The 18079-nt window shown below is 37.4% G+C and overlaps 2 protein-coding genes across 4 annotated transcripts in view; both read right to left on the reverse strand.

Annotated features, from left to right (window-relative positions):
• Positions 1-957: 957 nt before the first annotated feature.
• On the reverse strand, positions 958-2291 carry LOC122671339 (uncharacterized protein At5g19025-like). Its single transcript, XM_043868495.1, has 2 exons — positions 1972-2291; positions 958-1926 (listed from the first exon to the last, which is right to left on the reverse strand). Exon 2 carries the CDS (start codon positions 1879-1881, stop codon positions 1171-1173), a length of 711 nt encoding a protein of 236 aa, XP_043724430.1. The 5' UTR covers positions 1882-1926; positions 1972-2291; the 3' UTR covers positions 958-1170.
• Positions 2292-15201: 12910 nt separating this feature from the next.
• The window catches only part of LOC122671338 (defective in cullin neddylation protein AAR3-like), a 32739-nt gene continuing 29861 nt past the window's right edge, over positions 15202-18079 (reverse strand). For 2 of the 3 annotated variants that reach the window (XM_043868493.1, XM_043868492.1), the window contains 2 exons: positions 15702-15796; positions 15202-15619 (listed from right to left, as the gene is read on the reverse strand). In XM_043868493.1, the coding sequence (XP_043724428.1) occupies positions 15285-15619; positions 15702-15796 (430 nt within the window). In that variant the 3' untranslated portion in view covers positions 15202-15284. The remainder of the gene's footprint in view (positions 15620-15701; positions 15797-18079) is intronic. The other variant, XM_043868494.1, reaches the window with a different exon arrangement.

The following is an 18079-nucleotide window of genomic DNA, read 5'->3' on the forward strand; positions in this document are numbered from 1 at the left end:
TAGTAATGATCTCTGAAACAGCCATTACTCCAATATAACGAACAAAGAGTCATTTTCAAACTATACAAAAAGGCCACCAAAGCCAAGACAAATACACACAGCGTGCACTTGCTATCTGAGCCATAACGATAACCGTAGAGAATAAATAAAGCTTCCACTGTATTTACTGGAAGAAAGTATATTATAGTAATGATCTCTTAAACAGCCATTACTCCAATATAACGAGCAAAGAGTCAATTTCAAACTATACAATAAGCCACCAAAGCCAAGACAAATACACACGGCGTGCACTTGAGCACACACACAGAGGTCCATTTCAAATTGTATGTAGATCACCAAAGTTAAATACACAGACACACAAGGATTTCTTAGAAGTTTCTTCATAAAAAAAAAGGGATTGCTTCAAAGATTATTAACTCGGTAAGTCTGAAGGATTCTTAAAATAAATAAGCTTCTCACACAGTAGATGCCCAACCCCTTATTAGACTCGCCAAAAACCAAAAAAACAAAACCAAAAAAAAAGAAAGAAAGAAAGAGAGGCACAGGAATAGTTTAGAAGTTTCAACTAGTTGGGGGGGGGGGGGGGGGGAGGAACAAAGGATTGGTTAGAAGTTTATTAACTAGGGATGTCCTAGGAATTCTTAAGATACATCAGTAAATTATACAGCAGAGACCAGGCCCTTGATTAGATTGACTTGATCACTACCAAATACATAGTTTGCAACATGACTGTTGAAGCACTTAAGATGGTTCTAATCTGAGATCAGAAGTCTATGCAAAATAAACACTAATCTAAACAAAAAGAAAGTATGATCTTCCTTTAAATATCTTATGCCTCTCAACACCCCAACTTCACCCTAAAAGAAAAACAAAACCCTTGACAACCAGTAATCAAGCGGCCGAACACAAACTGCAACCATGAAGAGCCTGGTGAAGTTCAAAGGGAATTATCATTTCAGAGAAATGCATCACATAATACTAGACAGATAAGGGAAGAAGCTAATGTTCAGATTCACTTTCAGGGACAGTCCTTACAAGCTTATTTTTCATCCGACTTATTTAAATACAGTATAGTTCAGGAAAGCTTGAGTATACAAGCAGTATTTTTCTCCAAGTTGAAACTAGTCTCCTATACGAATTCCTCTTTATCAATAACCAATAATTTATCCTCTACTTCTTGATCTTTCTGAGCTTCTTCGGTCCCGGAACTTCCATCCTACCAATAGGGCAACCGCATCTGGCACGGAAAACGATGACAGCCCTCCCATTTGCAGGCGCCATCTTCCTTAATTCATTTTCTAATTCTTTATGGTGTTCTTGTACAAATTCAAGAAGGCCCTGCACACTACTATCTTTGCTCATGGAAGTACTCGAATTCTTCAAATTCTCTTCAGTCTCAATCTGTATATCAAACTCCACCGAGTTACGGAGGCCGCGGCAGTTTGGGTTTCCACATTTCCTTCCAGTTCGGGTGCATTTAGAGATGCCCCAAATACCCAATGCTGCGAAGAAAAAGCTCAGCCCCATGGATGCATAGACCATTGGAGCTCGACATACCTCGTCTTTCACTACAGAAAGAATTGCCTCGACAACTCCGTAAAAGCCATAGCAGAATAGCTTAACATAAGGAAATACCAAAAACCCAGAAGCACCAATGACCGCAATGAAGATCAACACATCCACCGCTGCAGCTCGAGATTGATTGCAAGGCGGAACCTTTAAGGGGTTCAGAGAATTGGGCTGCTTTCTGTTTCTTTGGAGTTGATGATTCTGCCTTGAGTTAATGGTAGATGGATCGGGAAATGTTAAAGGATTTGTAGCCATGTTAATGGGACGACCAGAGGACTTGCAGAACGAAATCAAGCTGCGGGACCAGACCATTGGGGGAGAAACCAAGTAATACTAGAACAGATCTCTGACCAAAACCCCACCGAGCTTGATCCGAAAACAGATAAATAAATAAAAAGAAACCCACCAATCTAGAATCAAATTCGGATCAAATCCACTACAAAAAAGGTGAAATTGGGACAAGTTCGAGTGCACCTGAAAGAATAAATTGGATGTGGATGAACCAAGTCTTTGGAGCGATCATCAAATCTGATTTCTGAGAGATCACCTTATGCAACTAAGATTGACGATAAGAAGGGTAAGGATGGGAGATTGAAGACTAGAAACTTCTGCTCAAGAACATGGGCTTTCATCGTCTGCAAAGAGCCAAAGACAAAGAGACGTGGAGGAAGACGAGAGAGTCATCACTGCTCAGCTCATCTCTTAAACTCTTTTTGTCATCTAAAACGTCTGTTTTAGGATTGTGGTCCAGATACACTCTATAAAGCTAATAATGTCATAATAATAACCTAATAATTATAATTCTAATAATCCCCATTAAATGATAGAAATAATATGAAAAATTTCCTAAATGAGAATCGAATTGAATCTAATATAAGGTAGATTTTTCAAAAAAAAATATGGGCAAGAGATCACTACTTGGTCATATTGTCTCTACACAAGCGTTTGGGTCAATGGATGAGCACGCCTTGATATCTATCTAGGGGGTAGAGCCATCATCTCAAGGTGTTGTGCGAGAAGGCGTTGGAAACACCACCAAATAGAGCTTTTTTTCAAAAAAAAACAATAGTTGGGCCTGGCATATGGCCCCTATGCCCAAACATAGGGTCACATGAAATGACTGTTGCATCTTCAAGGAATAAACCCTAAATTAAGAAAACCCCTAAAACCCTTTGCAAATTGGATCAAAGATAATTTGTACCAGTTACATTCTCGTTGGGATTATATTGGCCCAAATTAATGTTTTTTTTAAATTGTTGGTTCTAATTATATTGGAGTAGGGATTTGTATTTTTATAATATAAATGCTTCAAAAGAAGGGTTTTGGTTTTTTTGAGGGGCCATATTTGCCACGTGGCCATATTCAAAGCAAGAGAGTGGTTGGTTTCTTGACCCTTTTGTTTGTCAAATTAAAAAAACTAGAGTGGAGTGGGAAGTTGAGTAGTAAATGCTTGAGCAAGACCCAATTTAGCCCTCTCTAACTCTAACCAAACTCTTTTTAGCTTTGGTAGGGTAGGTTATAATCGTGTGGTCATAATCTTAAGAAAAAAGAAATTATGAATTGATTTGTGGGTTATTTATCAATGTCATAAATATTTTTAATGGCTAAGAAGAAGAAGAAGAAGCCTTACCTGGACTAAAATTACGTTTTGAATCTTTTGTTAACAGATGTTGATAGATTGAGACTCGATGGTAGGAAGGCACATGCAAAGTCGTGGAGTTTAAGTTTTCCTTTAGCCATGATCAAGGAAAATCCCCCTTTATAGAGGCTTTTGAATCTTTGGTGGTGTTCATACGGCATAGAAAAAAATGTAGGATATTATCGATCATTTGTAAATAGAGGGCAGATATTGGCAGCCATTGATGGCCATAGAGTTCTTTCACCACTCGGTGTAGGAAAACATTCCTCTGTTGTAATATCTTTATGATTAGTTACTTCTAAAGATTCCAAAGTAACAGTTTTCAGTTAAGGTTTTTCGTATTACAACTAGAGGTGTCAAGTGGTCGATTTGGTCTAATTTTATTTAGTGTTTGTAATAATATATACAGATTAAGAGTTAAGATCAAAATCGGACCAATAAGATGACCGGTCTGCAAATACCAAACCGAAACCAATAACTATCCGTTCAATTGGTTTCCATCGGTTATCAATTTATTTTAATGGTCTTTATTTGTCTCTTGTCGGTCCAGTCTTGGGTTTTCATATATAAAAGAAAAAGTGTAACAAACTGAATACCTAATCTATAAGGATTGGAGTTCAACTAGTAGGTTTCAATTTGGTTAGTTTCGATTACTTCAATCAGGTCGGTCTACTTTTTGACACCCCTAATCATAATCTTTCAAAATATTGTAACAACATCATGAAATTTTTTCTATTCGCCCTATATGTTTCATTTTAATATATATATATATTTTTTTTGGGATAAATTACACGTCATCCCCTGGTTTTCAAACGAAACTCAGATCATTCCTTGGTTTTTGAAAAAAACTCAAATCACCCCTTCTACAGTAATGGTTAGTCTGCTATTAATTATTGGTGTGAAAGGACTATTTTATCATTGTATTAAAACATTATAATTAAATTTATAAAATTACCCTTCCTTCATCTTCAACATTGGTCAAGGGTAGTTTAGGGATTTAAATTTATTTAATTGGCTGACATCATCACTTAACAGCATAAAACTAACGGTAGAGATTAATTTGTCATATTAGGGTCTAAACAAGGGGGTGATCTGAGTTTCATTTGAAAACCAGGAGATGATGTGTAATTTACTCTTATTTTTTTACAAATAATATTTTAGAATAATGTTACTCAATGTTCCTATTTTTCGATATCAAATTTTTTTTTTTTTTTTTGGGTGAAACAATATCAATTTTTATACTTTACATCAACACAAACAATGGAGAATTGTCAGGGAAAAAAAATCATTTTTATATATCCTTTTTTACATGGAGACAAGGAGAGCCTTTGAGAAAAACTATTCTAGTATGTCCTCACCCAAAAGAAGATCAACATGACCTATGTTTTTCTATCACATAGAAAAGTGATGTGTGACCGTTTTATGTTTAAGAAATAATGTAGAGATCACGCGTAAGGACATCAATATGGATGAGATTTTTAATTTCACGGAAGTGAGATGGTAATATTATACATTCGATTGTCTGAACATAGGATCCACACAACCATGTAATGTTCTTTTTCCCAAACTATTATCAAAATCAAATTGTTCATTTTACAATAAGCCTCTAAATATAGATTCACCTTCTTAAATCACCCATTCCTTTTCGTTCTTTTTTGTTTTTCCTTGCCCAAGAAGAAAGGGAGAAGTAACCCCTTTCTTTGACTTCACTCTCAAATAGAGTTGGTTAGTGTGTTAGTACTATTGGAATCCTCCCATCACATATTTGAATTTGGGAGGTAATTCCTCTTTAAGATATCCATGACAATTACCAAATAATTAATTCCAGATTTACAAGAGTACTACTTCTGTTCTTTGATAAAGTCATTGATTTTGATTTCTATCATTTATACTTTGTTGGCCTCTTCAAGTTATCAAACTTTTCCAAACCAAAATTTGGTCATTGAGTGAAGCAATCTAAGATTGAACATAAGGTGTTTGTTAAAAGGTAAAAGATTGAAACATGAAAGGGATGGGTCTCTATGGGTTGGAGAGGTAGTGGTTGGAAAGTTTTTAAGTGGTTAACACCTCAGATCCACTTCCTCACTTCCTTCCTTCCTTCCTTCCTTCCCCACTAAAGCATTAATGTTACATGACGTACGACACTATGCTCGTGATCTTAATTATTTTCAACATTTTTCAGTGGTTTACCTAACAGAGGCTTTAAAGACTATATGACTTTAGTTCAATTTTCCTATGAGTACTTATTGCCACATTGCATATCAAAGTCCCTTTCGGGGTAATGGAAATTTGTTGTAATTTCTTCATTAATGCTTTGTACGGTCCTACTATGTACTTTGTTTTGTAGAGATCTTCATCTGAAGTAGTAGAGGGGTGTCAAACCCTGGATCCGGCTCCTATCCTCTTCAGTACACCCCTAGAGGTCAACACGTGGTCGAGCTATCGTTCGAACGGTGACGATGGATTTACACATCTGAGCATCACATGTGATAGAGAGAAGGATTTTCAGCTCGGATGTGCACATCCATCCTCACTGTTCAAATGACACCTCGACCATGTGTTGACCTCTAGAGGTGCGTCGGACATCGTGTAGCTCAGGGATGCACCGAAGAGGAGACTGATCCATCAAAAACCCTGGCTTGAACTAGTGAAATCAGATCAAATAGATCAATATAGCCAAAATCAAATCGAACCGAATATTTATTGGTTTGTTGATTTGATTTCAAATTGGGGTATTGTAGAACCAGTTGAAAACCGAACTGCACCAACCGTAGAAACCTGGACTGAAAACGAACCCAACCCGGTAAGAAACCAACACCAACTCAAAAATCATAAAAAAAATTGTTTTTTTTTTTTTCGTTTTATACTATAATTATTAGGGCTGCAACAGGGTCGGGTTGGGCTGGGCTTCATAGAACCCTAGCCCAACCCTAAGTCCCCTTAGTTGGGCCCAGGCCCGACCCGACCCTGACTCAGGGTCAAAAAAATCCAACCCTGACCCGCCCTCAGGATCGGGTCAGGCTGACCCTGATTGGCCCTGATCATGGGGAGGGGGAAAGAAATGCATGGGCTGGAATGGGCTAAGAATAACATTATTAATTTTACATAAAATAACAATATAATAAATTATATTATAATACTTATTGTCTTCATATATAATATATTATATAAAAAAATATGGGTGAAATTTAAAGTTTATAATGTATAAATTATATCAATATATAATTTATAGTATAACTTAAATCAGGGTCGGGGCTGGGCCGGGCCAAGCTTCACTCGAGGCCTCAACCCTAACCCGACCCGACCCGACCCTAACTTAGGGCCAGAAATTTCCAGCCCTGACCCGCCCTCAGGGCCAAATATCTCAGCCCAGACCCTGTTCGGGCTCAGGGCGGGCCAGGACGGGTTCGGGCCGACAGGGCCAAACTTGCACCCCTAATAATTATGTATATGTTATAAAGGGCGTACATAGTGCACAAGGCTCCCACCACTGCGGGGTCTGGAGAGGGTCATAATGTATGCAGCCTTGCCCCTACTTTTATAGATAAGTTGTTTATTATGTATATATATACAGGGTAAATCGAACCCAAACCAGTCCGCACCCGATATCAAACCGATAAGAGGAAATCGAAATAAATCAAAAACCAATTATTTCCTTATTGGTTTGGTTTCAGATTCACCTATCGAAACTAGACCAAACCGACCAATTGACACCCCTAATCTGAAGAACATAAATGGAGAAATAGAGACTAGAGAGAGATAATTGAAAATTGTAACATGGCCACTACATTCCATCACCTTGAGTGATTGATTTGTACCTTGTTCAAGAGGCTTTATCATGGATCAATGAGTTGTTCCACAACTTTGGGTGGTTCATAAGCAAATAAAGATCAAGAGGATGGTCAGTCACCCCACTCATTCACACATTAATCTTATTTAATGGACAAGACTCAAGAGTGGGAATGTACTAAGCATATACCACCTATGATAAAGACATTTTTGTTTTTTTAATTTTGCGTTAACTGTGGGGATTTATAATGCATGTACATCCTTGACTCTTGACTCTGATACAATTTGTTAGGGATTTGAGTAGAATTCATCCTTAAAAACAAGTCCTTAAAGGAGAGAATGCTCAAGAACTTATCAGTCTCCACATTAGACTACTCACATCCGTCTCCACATTAGACTACTCACATCCGATGTGGGATTATTACTTCCACCTTCCGCGTGGAACCCCAACAGAGGGAGCATCATGTGAATAGCTCTGCAGTTTATGTCCATTATTGTACCTTCGCACTGCTGGGGCAATTAGTGTAAAGCATGGGCAATACGGCAATGAGCCCTTGTGGGGAGGGGAGATTAGTTGCAGTTGGTTACTTTGGAAACTTGGATTAATTTTCTGGTCCATCGAAGTCTGTTTCCAGTCAAGCAGGAAACTTGTTTCATTGGGACCCAATGATTCCAGCATTACTTCATGAGAGTTTATTAGCTTTCTAAAAGGGAATTTAAACCTGTTTGGAGAAAACAAAACATGTAAAGATTCAAACCCACCCTACATTCCTGTAGATGAATTGACTTTAGAGCTTAATTAGACCTTTGGTTATAGCTTTAAGCTTCCCTCAAGGTCAAGGGGGTTTCTACATGCTTATTGCAGAAAAATAGAAGTACCATTTAACATATCAAATTTAGATACTAGTAGTACACTCATTCTAGTTACAAACATAAATGTCTTTCCCTATTCTGATATTATCTAAATCTATTTCACTCCTCTCTAAAACTGAATAACCAAAGGGTATGATTAGAAGAGCCAAGTCATGTTCTGAAAATTTCTTACATTATAATAGGTTATGAAAATTACTAACTATGCATCTAAAGATTCCATACTCCTAGCTCTGTTTTTCTCCTGATATTGGTGGATGTGGAGTGTGGCGGTTATTGGCTCCTGATCCTGGATAATCCATTTTCTCCAATTCCATTCTGCCATTGATGAGTCCTTCTTCCCAGGTTTCCTCTGTAATTCCCTGTTTTTTTTCAGAAAGAGAGAATAAAAAGAAATAAAAAGAAATAAGTATATTGGGTATCTTAAGCTCAAGAACCTTGTGCATTGATTGTGTTAAAACCCTGATCACCAAATTTGTAAATACCTGATGGTCATTAATCTCCAAATCTGTAAAAACTTGAGAATTGGACAACAAACTTCTAGTCCCTGTAAGCACAAAAACAATGAATGCTTAGAGAAAGGAAATGGAGAAGAGGGAAATGTTGAGTCAAGAAAAAAGAGAAAAATATAAGGGAGATTTACTTGCTACTGGGACAGCATTCAAGGAGCTAAGGTGAGAAAGACCCAATAGAATAACTAGAGTAAGAGGAAGCACAGAGCCTGCCATGTCTATAAACCACTATGTTGCTAATGGATTTTAGAAGTTGTCTTTGCTTCTCACAATCCTGCTGCTACTCCTCTCTTTATACCATTCTTGTTATAGACTCTCTTCAGATTTTTGTGGTGGTATTGGACTATTGGGCACATGTATCATTTCCCCCAAAGTCAAAAAAGATGGAAAGCACAGAACCTCTCATGGTGATCTACCTAATCTGTCTTCTACTTTAGTGGTGTGAATCACATATTGTCAAATCGTTATCCTCTCCTGTAACTGTAGAGTGTTGTACTGCATTGTGCGGTGCAGTAGATACCATATGATACAATGGGTTCCATATGATGCACATGGTCTCTGTAACTGCCGCACGATGCAGTACAGCACCGTGCAGTTACTGCATAGGATAAAAATTGCATATTGTCAACCAATGTCTCCTGTGTGGTTTTTAAAACAAATTAAGCAAAGAGCACAAATGACTTTTTCAGTTCCTGAAATGAAGGATACTTTCCTGTAGCTTTGCCAATGTGATAAGGTGGTAACTGTTTTGTAAGGCAAGTTGGGTGGGCAATATCATAGGAGATATATGAAGTCAAAATCAGTATAGAAAGAAGAACCCACCATGGAAGTGAGTGGAGAGTGACACAAGCCTGACACAAGAGCTCTCCCACTAATTTAAGTCAAGGTCCTACACTCAATACTAGTGGGATATTTCATGAGATTTCTAGGAAACTCAGAAGGTTAGGTTCCATGAAATGGGTATATTGTAATTCCAAAGACAAAAAGGTATTGCTTTTCTTTATCTTTCCATTGACAAGTATCCATCTACTGTGTCTGCAATAGTTGACAAATCAGTGTTTAGGCAAAGGGGCATGTATTTTTAATCTAGTTATGCCATCATTATGTTCCTTCCACTGCTTCAGATGGATGTAATGGATGCATTTCTTTAAGGTGGTTTTAGTTAAAGATGTAGATCATCACATATAAAAGGTTTACTTGTAAACAGTAACCACTGCAAATTTCAATGAGAACCCACCACTTGTTTGGAGAAAATCCAAAGAGAAGACCTTTTATTTTTTTTCAAGAGTGAAATGATTGAGTATATATATTGATCAAAATACCAATATAAGGTAAAGATTCTCATTCACTTTTTGTAGTCTACTGACTCCATCATGGAACTCAAATTCAAGTCATTTTGACATCCATAAATGCTAAGTGGATCATTCAGACTTGCTTGGAAATATACTGTTAGATAAAGACATGATAATGTCAGCAAAAAACAGAGTCATTCACCAAACAGTGGGTATTGTCTACCCATTTTCTTTAGTACAATTGGTAACTCCATGAAACACTCTAGGATTTCTTTCAGCACAGAAATGCTATGTGGCTAAAGCTCTTGTGTCTTAAAGAAGACCAAATCCTGTTGGGATAGTAATAGGGATACTATGGGCAGTGAGAACTATAAATGACAATGAGAATAATTCCAGGGTAGGCCAACTTCTTCAAGCTATATTTCTTTCACGATCAAATTATTCTTTGATGGAAGGCATTGATCATTCAACTTCCCTTACTCCCCTGGGGTCAGCCCCACAGCTTCCATGGTTCTCATAGGATCCAGTGCTGACCTGGTGCACATGTGTAGGGGTGTATGCGTGTGCCCGAGGGACTATTCGGGTGAAGGTCTGGACACCCTCGTTAGCCATTCAAAAAAAAAAAAAAAAGGAAGCATCGATCGATTAAGGACTAATGTTGTGAGCTGCTTTGAGACTTTTGAACAGTTAAATTCTAATCTACCAATTGAAAGCTTAGATAACAACATCAATTACACCATCCATTCCTCAAGAACCTGAAAAACAACAAAAAAAAAAAAAAGGGTTTAACTGGTCATCACTACGTTAGTGACATTTGATTTTTGTAATCATCCATCATTTCTGCCACATGCCAACTCAAATGAGTTGTAAACAAGAAGAGCTGATGTTCCGCTCCCTATCACATGTCAATTTTCAGATTTTCAGTCCAATTGGAATTTACCGCATTGCACAACAAACCATTAAAGTTTTAAGATTACAAAAGAAGTGGACGAAACTGAGGGGTGCATGGATGTATATGAGAGGATATTCCATTATATGAAAAGATAAATGATTGAATTTTAAATTAAAATTTGACATATGACTAATCCAAATCATTTTTCTAACGGGATGAAAATTATGAATATTTTTACCACCATATCTGGGGGACAAGAAGATTTTTCCTTAAAATTGTCTTTTCCCCTTACCCTTCAACTTTTAAATTTTAATGCATTTGCCACCATGTGTGGTCTGGTGACTGGTGAGAAGCAGATTTTTCCTTCTAAAAAAACAAACCCTCTTTCCTCCACCATTTCGTTTATGAATTCCAATAGTTGTCCGTATCTCCATTGATGCTACTTTTGATTATCTAGTAAGGTAAAGATTTTCACAATGGAAAATCACTGGAAAGGTGAACCCACCCTTCCCTTTCTAGATTTCAAGATTTGTCTACTCGAAAATCTTCATTAAAGCCACTTTTGGTAATTTAGGAAGGTAAAGAGTTCCACAATGGAAAAAACATTGAACAAGGTGATCGAACTCACTTTCTACTTGTCTTCCATAGGAATATTCTATGTTGACTCACCTTCATGAACACTGTAACTGTAACTGTCTTTAATGAGGACAGCCTAACATAGAGATGTCCCAGGCCAGGTACTTCAAAATCATAGATCTTATAGCACCTTATCTTTAGTACCTTTTCTCTTATTCTCAGAAGTCAGTTAAATTAGAGATGTAAAAGGATCGGATTCGGCTCAGATAGTGCTATATCCGCATCCGTATTCGTTTAGGTTTCGGATGGATTTGAATAGTGCTCAACGGATACGGACACGGATATGGATCGGATATTTTATCCGTTTACATGTAAATATAGCTTTTCGGATAGCTATAGCTTATCCATATCCGTATCCGTTTAGCTTTCGGACGGATACGGATAGTGCTAAACCGATACGAACATGAATTCAGAAACGGATTTCAGCTATTCATTTACATCCCTAGTTAGGATAGAAATATAATGACATTTTTTTAATATACATGTGAAATGATACTAGTATTCTCGTTGAAAAAAAATACCAGCAAAAAAAAAATATGTTGATTCTGAATGCATGATACACAACATTGGTGTCAACTTCTACCCATAAATGTGTAATACCTTTCTCCATTGCAATTTTCACTCCAAGCAGAAAATGCCTAAAATTCCACACAAATGTTTGTTATGCCACCCCAATATTTGTAAAAACTTCTCAAAGGACAACATTTGAATCTCTAAAATTACATCCCGCACTTGGGTGACCCAGATTTCCCAGGGAGCACCCATCAATGGATAGCCAACGGCATATTCATTATTGGGAAAACCTTATTGGAAAAATCTGCTAGCAACAGAATGACCTATTCGACAAAATTTTTGGAAAAAAAAATCAGCCTTACAACAGTGTGCCAGTGTTTTTTTTGTAAAATAAACATGCATATGTATTATATTATTCTAATAGTATGATAATATGCATAATTTAAATACTTTGAAAGAAACACCTGATTAAGGTAAAAAAAAACATAATCAGGGTAATTTTACTAGTCTAATTATTTGTATTTAATTAAACTAATTAAATAACTGAATTAAAATAATTAAGTAATAGAGAGTAAAAATGCCTTTAATTTTTAGCCAAAAAGGTCTTGTAGACTTAGTTCTGCAAAGTTTCGATGCTCCTGATACGATTGCGGTAGAATTTCGATTCTCTAGGGTGTTTTGAGTATTTTTCTATTTTTTAGAATTTTAGGGGTTTTTTTTTTTTTGGGGATTTTCAGAGGACTTTTTGGACTATTTTTCAAAGGTCCTTTTGAATTTTCTAGATCTTTTTTCCGTATTTTTGAACTATTCTGAATTCTAAATTTTGTTTTTTGTTTTTAAATGGGGAGGGGGTATTTATATGGTTTGAAAAAAAAAACAATTTTTTGTTTTCAAAAAATTCGTTGGCAAAAAAGATTGATTTTTTATGGAGATTTTTGTGGAATTTTGCTATTAAAAATTCTCAAAATCTGTTGGCAGATTTTTTGGTTTTTCACCATTAAAAATGGATAATTTTCTAAGACGAAAATTGGGCAAAACCCCCTAATTTTAGCCGATTTCCAATAAAACTTTGGACGGCGATATTCCCTATCTAACAATCCAATTTTGACGAAACATATAACATTGGAAAGGTCTTTCCAAGTACTATCCAATGATGAAACCGACCCCTTAAAACTGTAATTATGATAAAATAATGATCAAACAGTGTTGTCTTCACACCAAAGTCTAGATTTGGGCTTCAAATGTAAAAACATACTCGCCCCTAAAATTTTGTTCAATTTGAAAGGTTAGGGCACCCAAACCTCCCCTGGGGCAGAACAATCATTTTTAGCTAGACTCAATTCCTCACCATTTGGAGGGTCGTAAAAGGTCTCATAATTGAGGTATCTATAGTAGGCAGTGGAATGCATAGATCGACTAGATTATGGTAACAATCACCCAAAATTTGACATTGAAAGACTTCTGTTCAACATCAAAAACATTATTGTCCACATTGAGCATGTGTCGTGAAATCATCATTCGCACAGGCTTGTTCAAAGTCGAATAGAGATCGTGCATGTCAATCCATAGAGTTCGGGTTCCTCTGCATTTACCAACAGGTGAACGTACATGTGAGAGCCAACCACTTGTCCTATTTTTACCATTTACAAGGGGAGGAGGGGTTTTTATGAAAATAAAATTAAAATGTGATTAGCTTTGAGATGTACGTTCACCTGTTGGTGCGTGCAGATGATCCATTCTACAATCCATAACCCTGAGAATCTCAACTTATAATGGATTTTGTTCGACGCGCACGAGTTTCGTTGACGTAGACCAGGCGTTAACAAATGTGTGCTCGACATTGACTCGAGCTTATTTCACATCAACATGAGCCCATTCAAAGTTGGAATGAAAGGTTTTCATGGGGCATGTAGTCTGTATGGTATGGAATTGAACTGGATTGGGTCTGGCCTAGCCCAAGTTCCTTAGAACTTCAAACTCACAATTTTTGCTTCTTAAATCCAAATTTAGTGATTCAAAAGGCATTTTAAAGGATATTCCAAATACTTTTAGATAGTAAGAAATTCGGAGATTGTTTTGGTTATCGAAAATTACCTTCAAATCTTGTACCAATGATTAAAATGAAATATTATCCAAAATTAGGGAGTTCAAATAAACTCGTTTTCAAACCAAATTTAAATATGAGGAGGTTCAATATAAAGTCATTTTATTTTGAAACTTAGGTGAATTTGAAGTTCATTTAACTATAGTTTAACCTAACTACCACTATAAGGGAGTTTTTTTTGTCATTTTACCTAAATGAATCCTAACGTCTTCAAGATTATAGGGAATTTTCCAAATCACAAAATAAAATTTCCCCACTCAAACATCTGCTCATCATCTTTATGAGTACATCTGAGATGACAAAATGAGGTATCTACAGAAGAAAAAAAAATGATTTATGGGTGACGTGACAAAATAAGGTATCGATAGGAAAAGAATGTGATCTATCAGGTAAAGAGAAGAGGCTGATACACTGAGTGGTTATGATCATTGTCATGTTGGCGAATTTCACTCCTTCATACCCTTGCGTCCCTTTCCTCTCTTTCTCCTTTTTACCATTATGAAATCAGTGCTTGAGTTTGGTGCAGTCCTCTCTCTCTCTCTGGGACCACAGTAATAGTCAATGATCTTTTAGTGCCCAAATCTTGTGGAGATTTGGGGTAAGAGGCATGAGTCGTGACTTAGGAAGGGATCTGACATTGTTTGTTTGCTACTTGCAGACGGGAACAAGTAGAAGTATGATCATGGTTTGCAGTATTATTGTTCGTTTGTATTGGGCGATACATATCGGTTTTGATAGTCATCAATTTTGCATCGTATCGATACCATATCAATGATAAATTGCTACAAATATATTTTTAAAGAAAAATCAACGACAAATTTATCCAATACGACAGATTCATAACGATACCATATCAACATCGTATTGGTTTTACAGTTAACCAGTACCCAATCTGATACCATACACTAAAATCATAAATATGCTGACTGAAAAAGTTAGGCTTGTTGCAGATCTCATATATCACCAAACCTTTGACGAAAAATACCGTTCAGATTTTTTTTTGGGGGGGTGGGGGGGTATATATATCCATCATCTTTTCACTATCATAACATTGAGTGACAAGTCTGTGGACCCCATTCCAAAAGATATTCCCCATCAACCAAATAGAGAATCATCCACTCGGGCATATGTTCTGTTCAAACCAAGCCTTCGGCAAGTCCCATGCACTGGTCCAGAAGATAACAGGTTCACGCACGCACACATAGCCGCCGTGTGGTAGTGTAATTGTTTGTAAAATATTTAAGATGGATTTTGAGAAGTCTCACACGCATCAGTTAAGAAAACTATGAGAAACAAATGAAATCACAGTTTTTGAATTGACAGAATTGAACAATAACATTCATCAATTACATTAAATCTATTACTACACAAGGAGGAAACCCATAAGAATGACTTTAGATATGGAAAACATATAAATTAATACTCGCTCAGCTTTGATATTTTTAGGTTGCAGTATTGGTGCCAACAACTATGTATAGAATACACTCCTTTTCTGATCAAATTTTAAACAAGAGCCTGTCGACAGGAGTCCTGCAAAGCCCTTTGACAAGCTTCTTTCAACTGCACACTGAGAGTTGCTCGATGAACCCAGTGTGTTATTATTCTTAACAATTTCCATGCAGTCATCTGCATTATTTCCTGGTGGATCGTCTTCCCAAGTTGTAGGTGTATCTACTAAGGAAGTCCTACTTCTCTTAGAATTCAATGAATGCTTCAAATATGAAGAATTCGAGTTTGATAAATCTTCCTGCTGATCAAATTCCATAACTGACTTCCTCTTTGACCCTGCAAAGACTTTAAGTCCTGCCACACAAAGCAATAAAAATAAATACAAACAACACTAGCTAAATAGGACAAAATGCAAGGGATGATCAGAGATGCATACCATGTAGAGAATCATCAGAGATGCAAGCCTGAGCTTCCGTTTCACCACAGTAACAACCAAGACTAAGAGAGCAGCAACTATTTGATGGTGTGATTCTACAATCAAGCAATTGGTGAAATATGTAAAACTCAGACAACCTAAAAGAAATCAAGTTCAGCATTCACTTGGTCAGATCCAAGCATCCATTTACCAAAACATAAAATCTAATACTCAAGGCTTCATGATTTTATCTATAAACAAAATATGGGAAAGGGTTCTCTGAGTAAGCGGCATAGGAGAGTGCACCAATGAGATGTGATAAAACAGTATTGTACATAGGAGAGTAGAGAGGTCATTCCATGTGAGGAGAGAGATAAACACAAAGGTGCAAGTGTACTCTGCCCCAGCGGCTCAGAGAACCTTTTCCCCTGAAATATATTGCCAAAACTTTGTCAAATCTTCAAAGAAATGACAAGACAAAGATACACCATTCTACCTCTTTAGGAGGAAAAAAGGTACTGTAACTTTATCTTTTGGGGGAGCCAGTTCCTACACGCCCTTGTTAGAAACCTTTCCTACACACCCACATTAAATTCCAACACCTGCCATGTGGTATATCAGATGATGCCCAAATCTTGTGAACTGGTAGATCCTAGTAAGCCTGTTCACATGTCAAGTTTCAACCCAATAAAAATTTGCCATGTGGAAAAATAGAACATTGAAAATTCAGGTATATGGGCAAAGTAGTGGTCAGAGTACTGTACATGTGCGAGAACATACATGCGGCTGGGATGCACGCCAATACCTTGGAGGGTATTTGATTGTATTAGGCTCTGAAAATTGAAACATGGCTAATATATGGTGGAACTGAATAGTGGGGGTGTGGGAACGGGTTCCTACCATGGGCGTTTAGGAACCATTTTCTCTATCTTTTGATAAGACAATTTTATTCAAACAAAAAAGCCCACTATACAAGTCTCCAAAAATGGCCGATACAACCTCACCGGAATCCACACACACAAAATGAAAAGACAACCTCAAGTGTCTTCCTTTGTTAACTACTTGAAAAGTAAAAGAGAGAAGAAAAAACGAAACCAACTTAGCTTTGGCAGCCATCCTACACACCAGCTCAGCATGGTTCTTGAAGACTTTTTGAATCCATTTTAACCATATAGCTCACACTGTAGGAGTTGGAACAAGAAACCGAAGATATGTCCCCCACACTCACCCCTAATAAAAAAAACCCCGCCACTGCAGGGTCTGCTGAGGGTCATAATGTACGCAGCCTTACCCCTGCCTCATGGAGAGGTTGTTTCCTGACTCGAACCCACGACCACTAGGTTGCAATGGAGCAACCTTACCGTTGCTTGCGCAGAGGTCCGCAATGGAAAAATAGTAGCCCAAAAATTATATGCATCACCAAATTCAACGAGCTGGTAAAAGAGATCAAAGATCTTTCCCCATTCTTGATACCCCACACCAAAAAACAGGCAGCCCAGAAAATTATAAATGCATCACCAATTTCATCCCAATCTCCTCAAAAGGGTCAAACATCTCCCAACTCTACAAACTTCTACAACCCACCACCTACCTCTTCAGTTACCCAGCATTGGAGCTGGATATCTCTTCATTGTAGTATTCTACCAACCATGCTATCATTCTTTATTTGAAGCCTGGGAGGGCATCTTAGTGCCCGCTTGATAACCTTACGAGAAACAGTTTCTGGTGTTTTTCCATTCTGAGAAACAGAAAAACACCCAAAAACCGCTTGATAACGAAGTGTTTTTGGAAACATAAATCAAAATTTATGCTCCCTGGAAGACTTTTGACAGAACATGTTGGACATGTTCTGTTGTTTCTCAGCCCAAGTTGTAAAAACTGTGCCTGATAAATCTCTCTCTCTCTCTCTCTCTCTCTCTTGCTCTCTCTGTCTTTCTTGACAACCACCAGCCGCTGCAACTCTCGACGATTTCTCCTGCCCTAAAAAAACTCTCGAGTGTGGATTTTTGTGCTCTTGGAGATTTCAAGGATTGGGGTTTTCACTTTTCTTCTTTGATATGTTTTTTATGGTTTCATTCCTCAAGAAAATGCCTAGTTCGGTAGAATCTGCGGAGAGTTTGGAAAGGGAAGAGTTGACTATAAAGAAGCAACGCGGTTTTGATTTGTACGTCGGTTCTTCTAAAGATAGAAACAGACGCTAAGAAGAAACACCACCGGCACCGGCGAAGGAAACACCTGGATTTTTTTTGGGGTTTTGGATCCCTTGTTTCTTTTCTCTGTAAAGCCCTAGCAGGGGGCTGTTGTAGTTTCGTCATCATTGTTCTTGTTCTGGTTTCTAGGGTTTCAATGGTCTGAGCTTGCAGTGGAGCTCGAAGCTTCGATGATCTGGGCCGGGAAGA

This window comes from Telopea speciosissima, chromosome 8 (genome assembly GCF_018873765.1).
Source record: "Telopea speciosissima isolate NSW1024214 ecotype Mountain lineage chromosome 8, Tspe_v1, whole genome shotgun sequence".
NCBI classification, from domain to species: domain Eukaryota; kingdom Viridiplantae; phylum Streptophyta; class Magnoliopsida; order Proteales; family Proteaceae; genus Telopea; species Telopea speciosissima.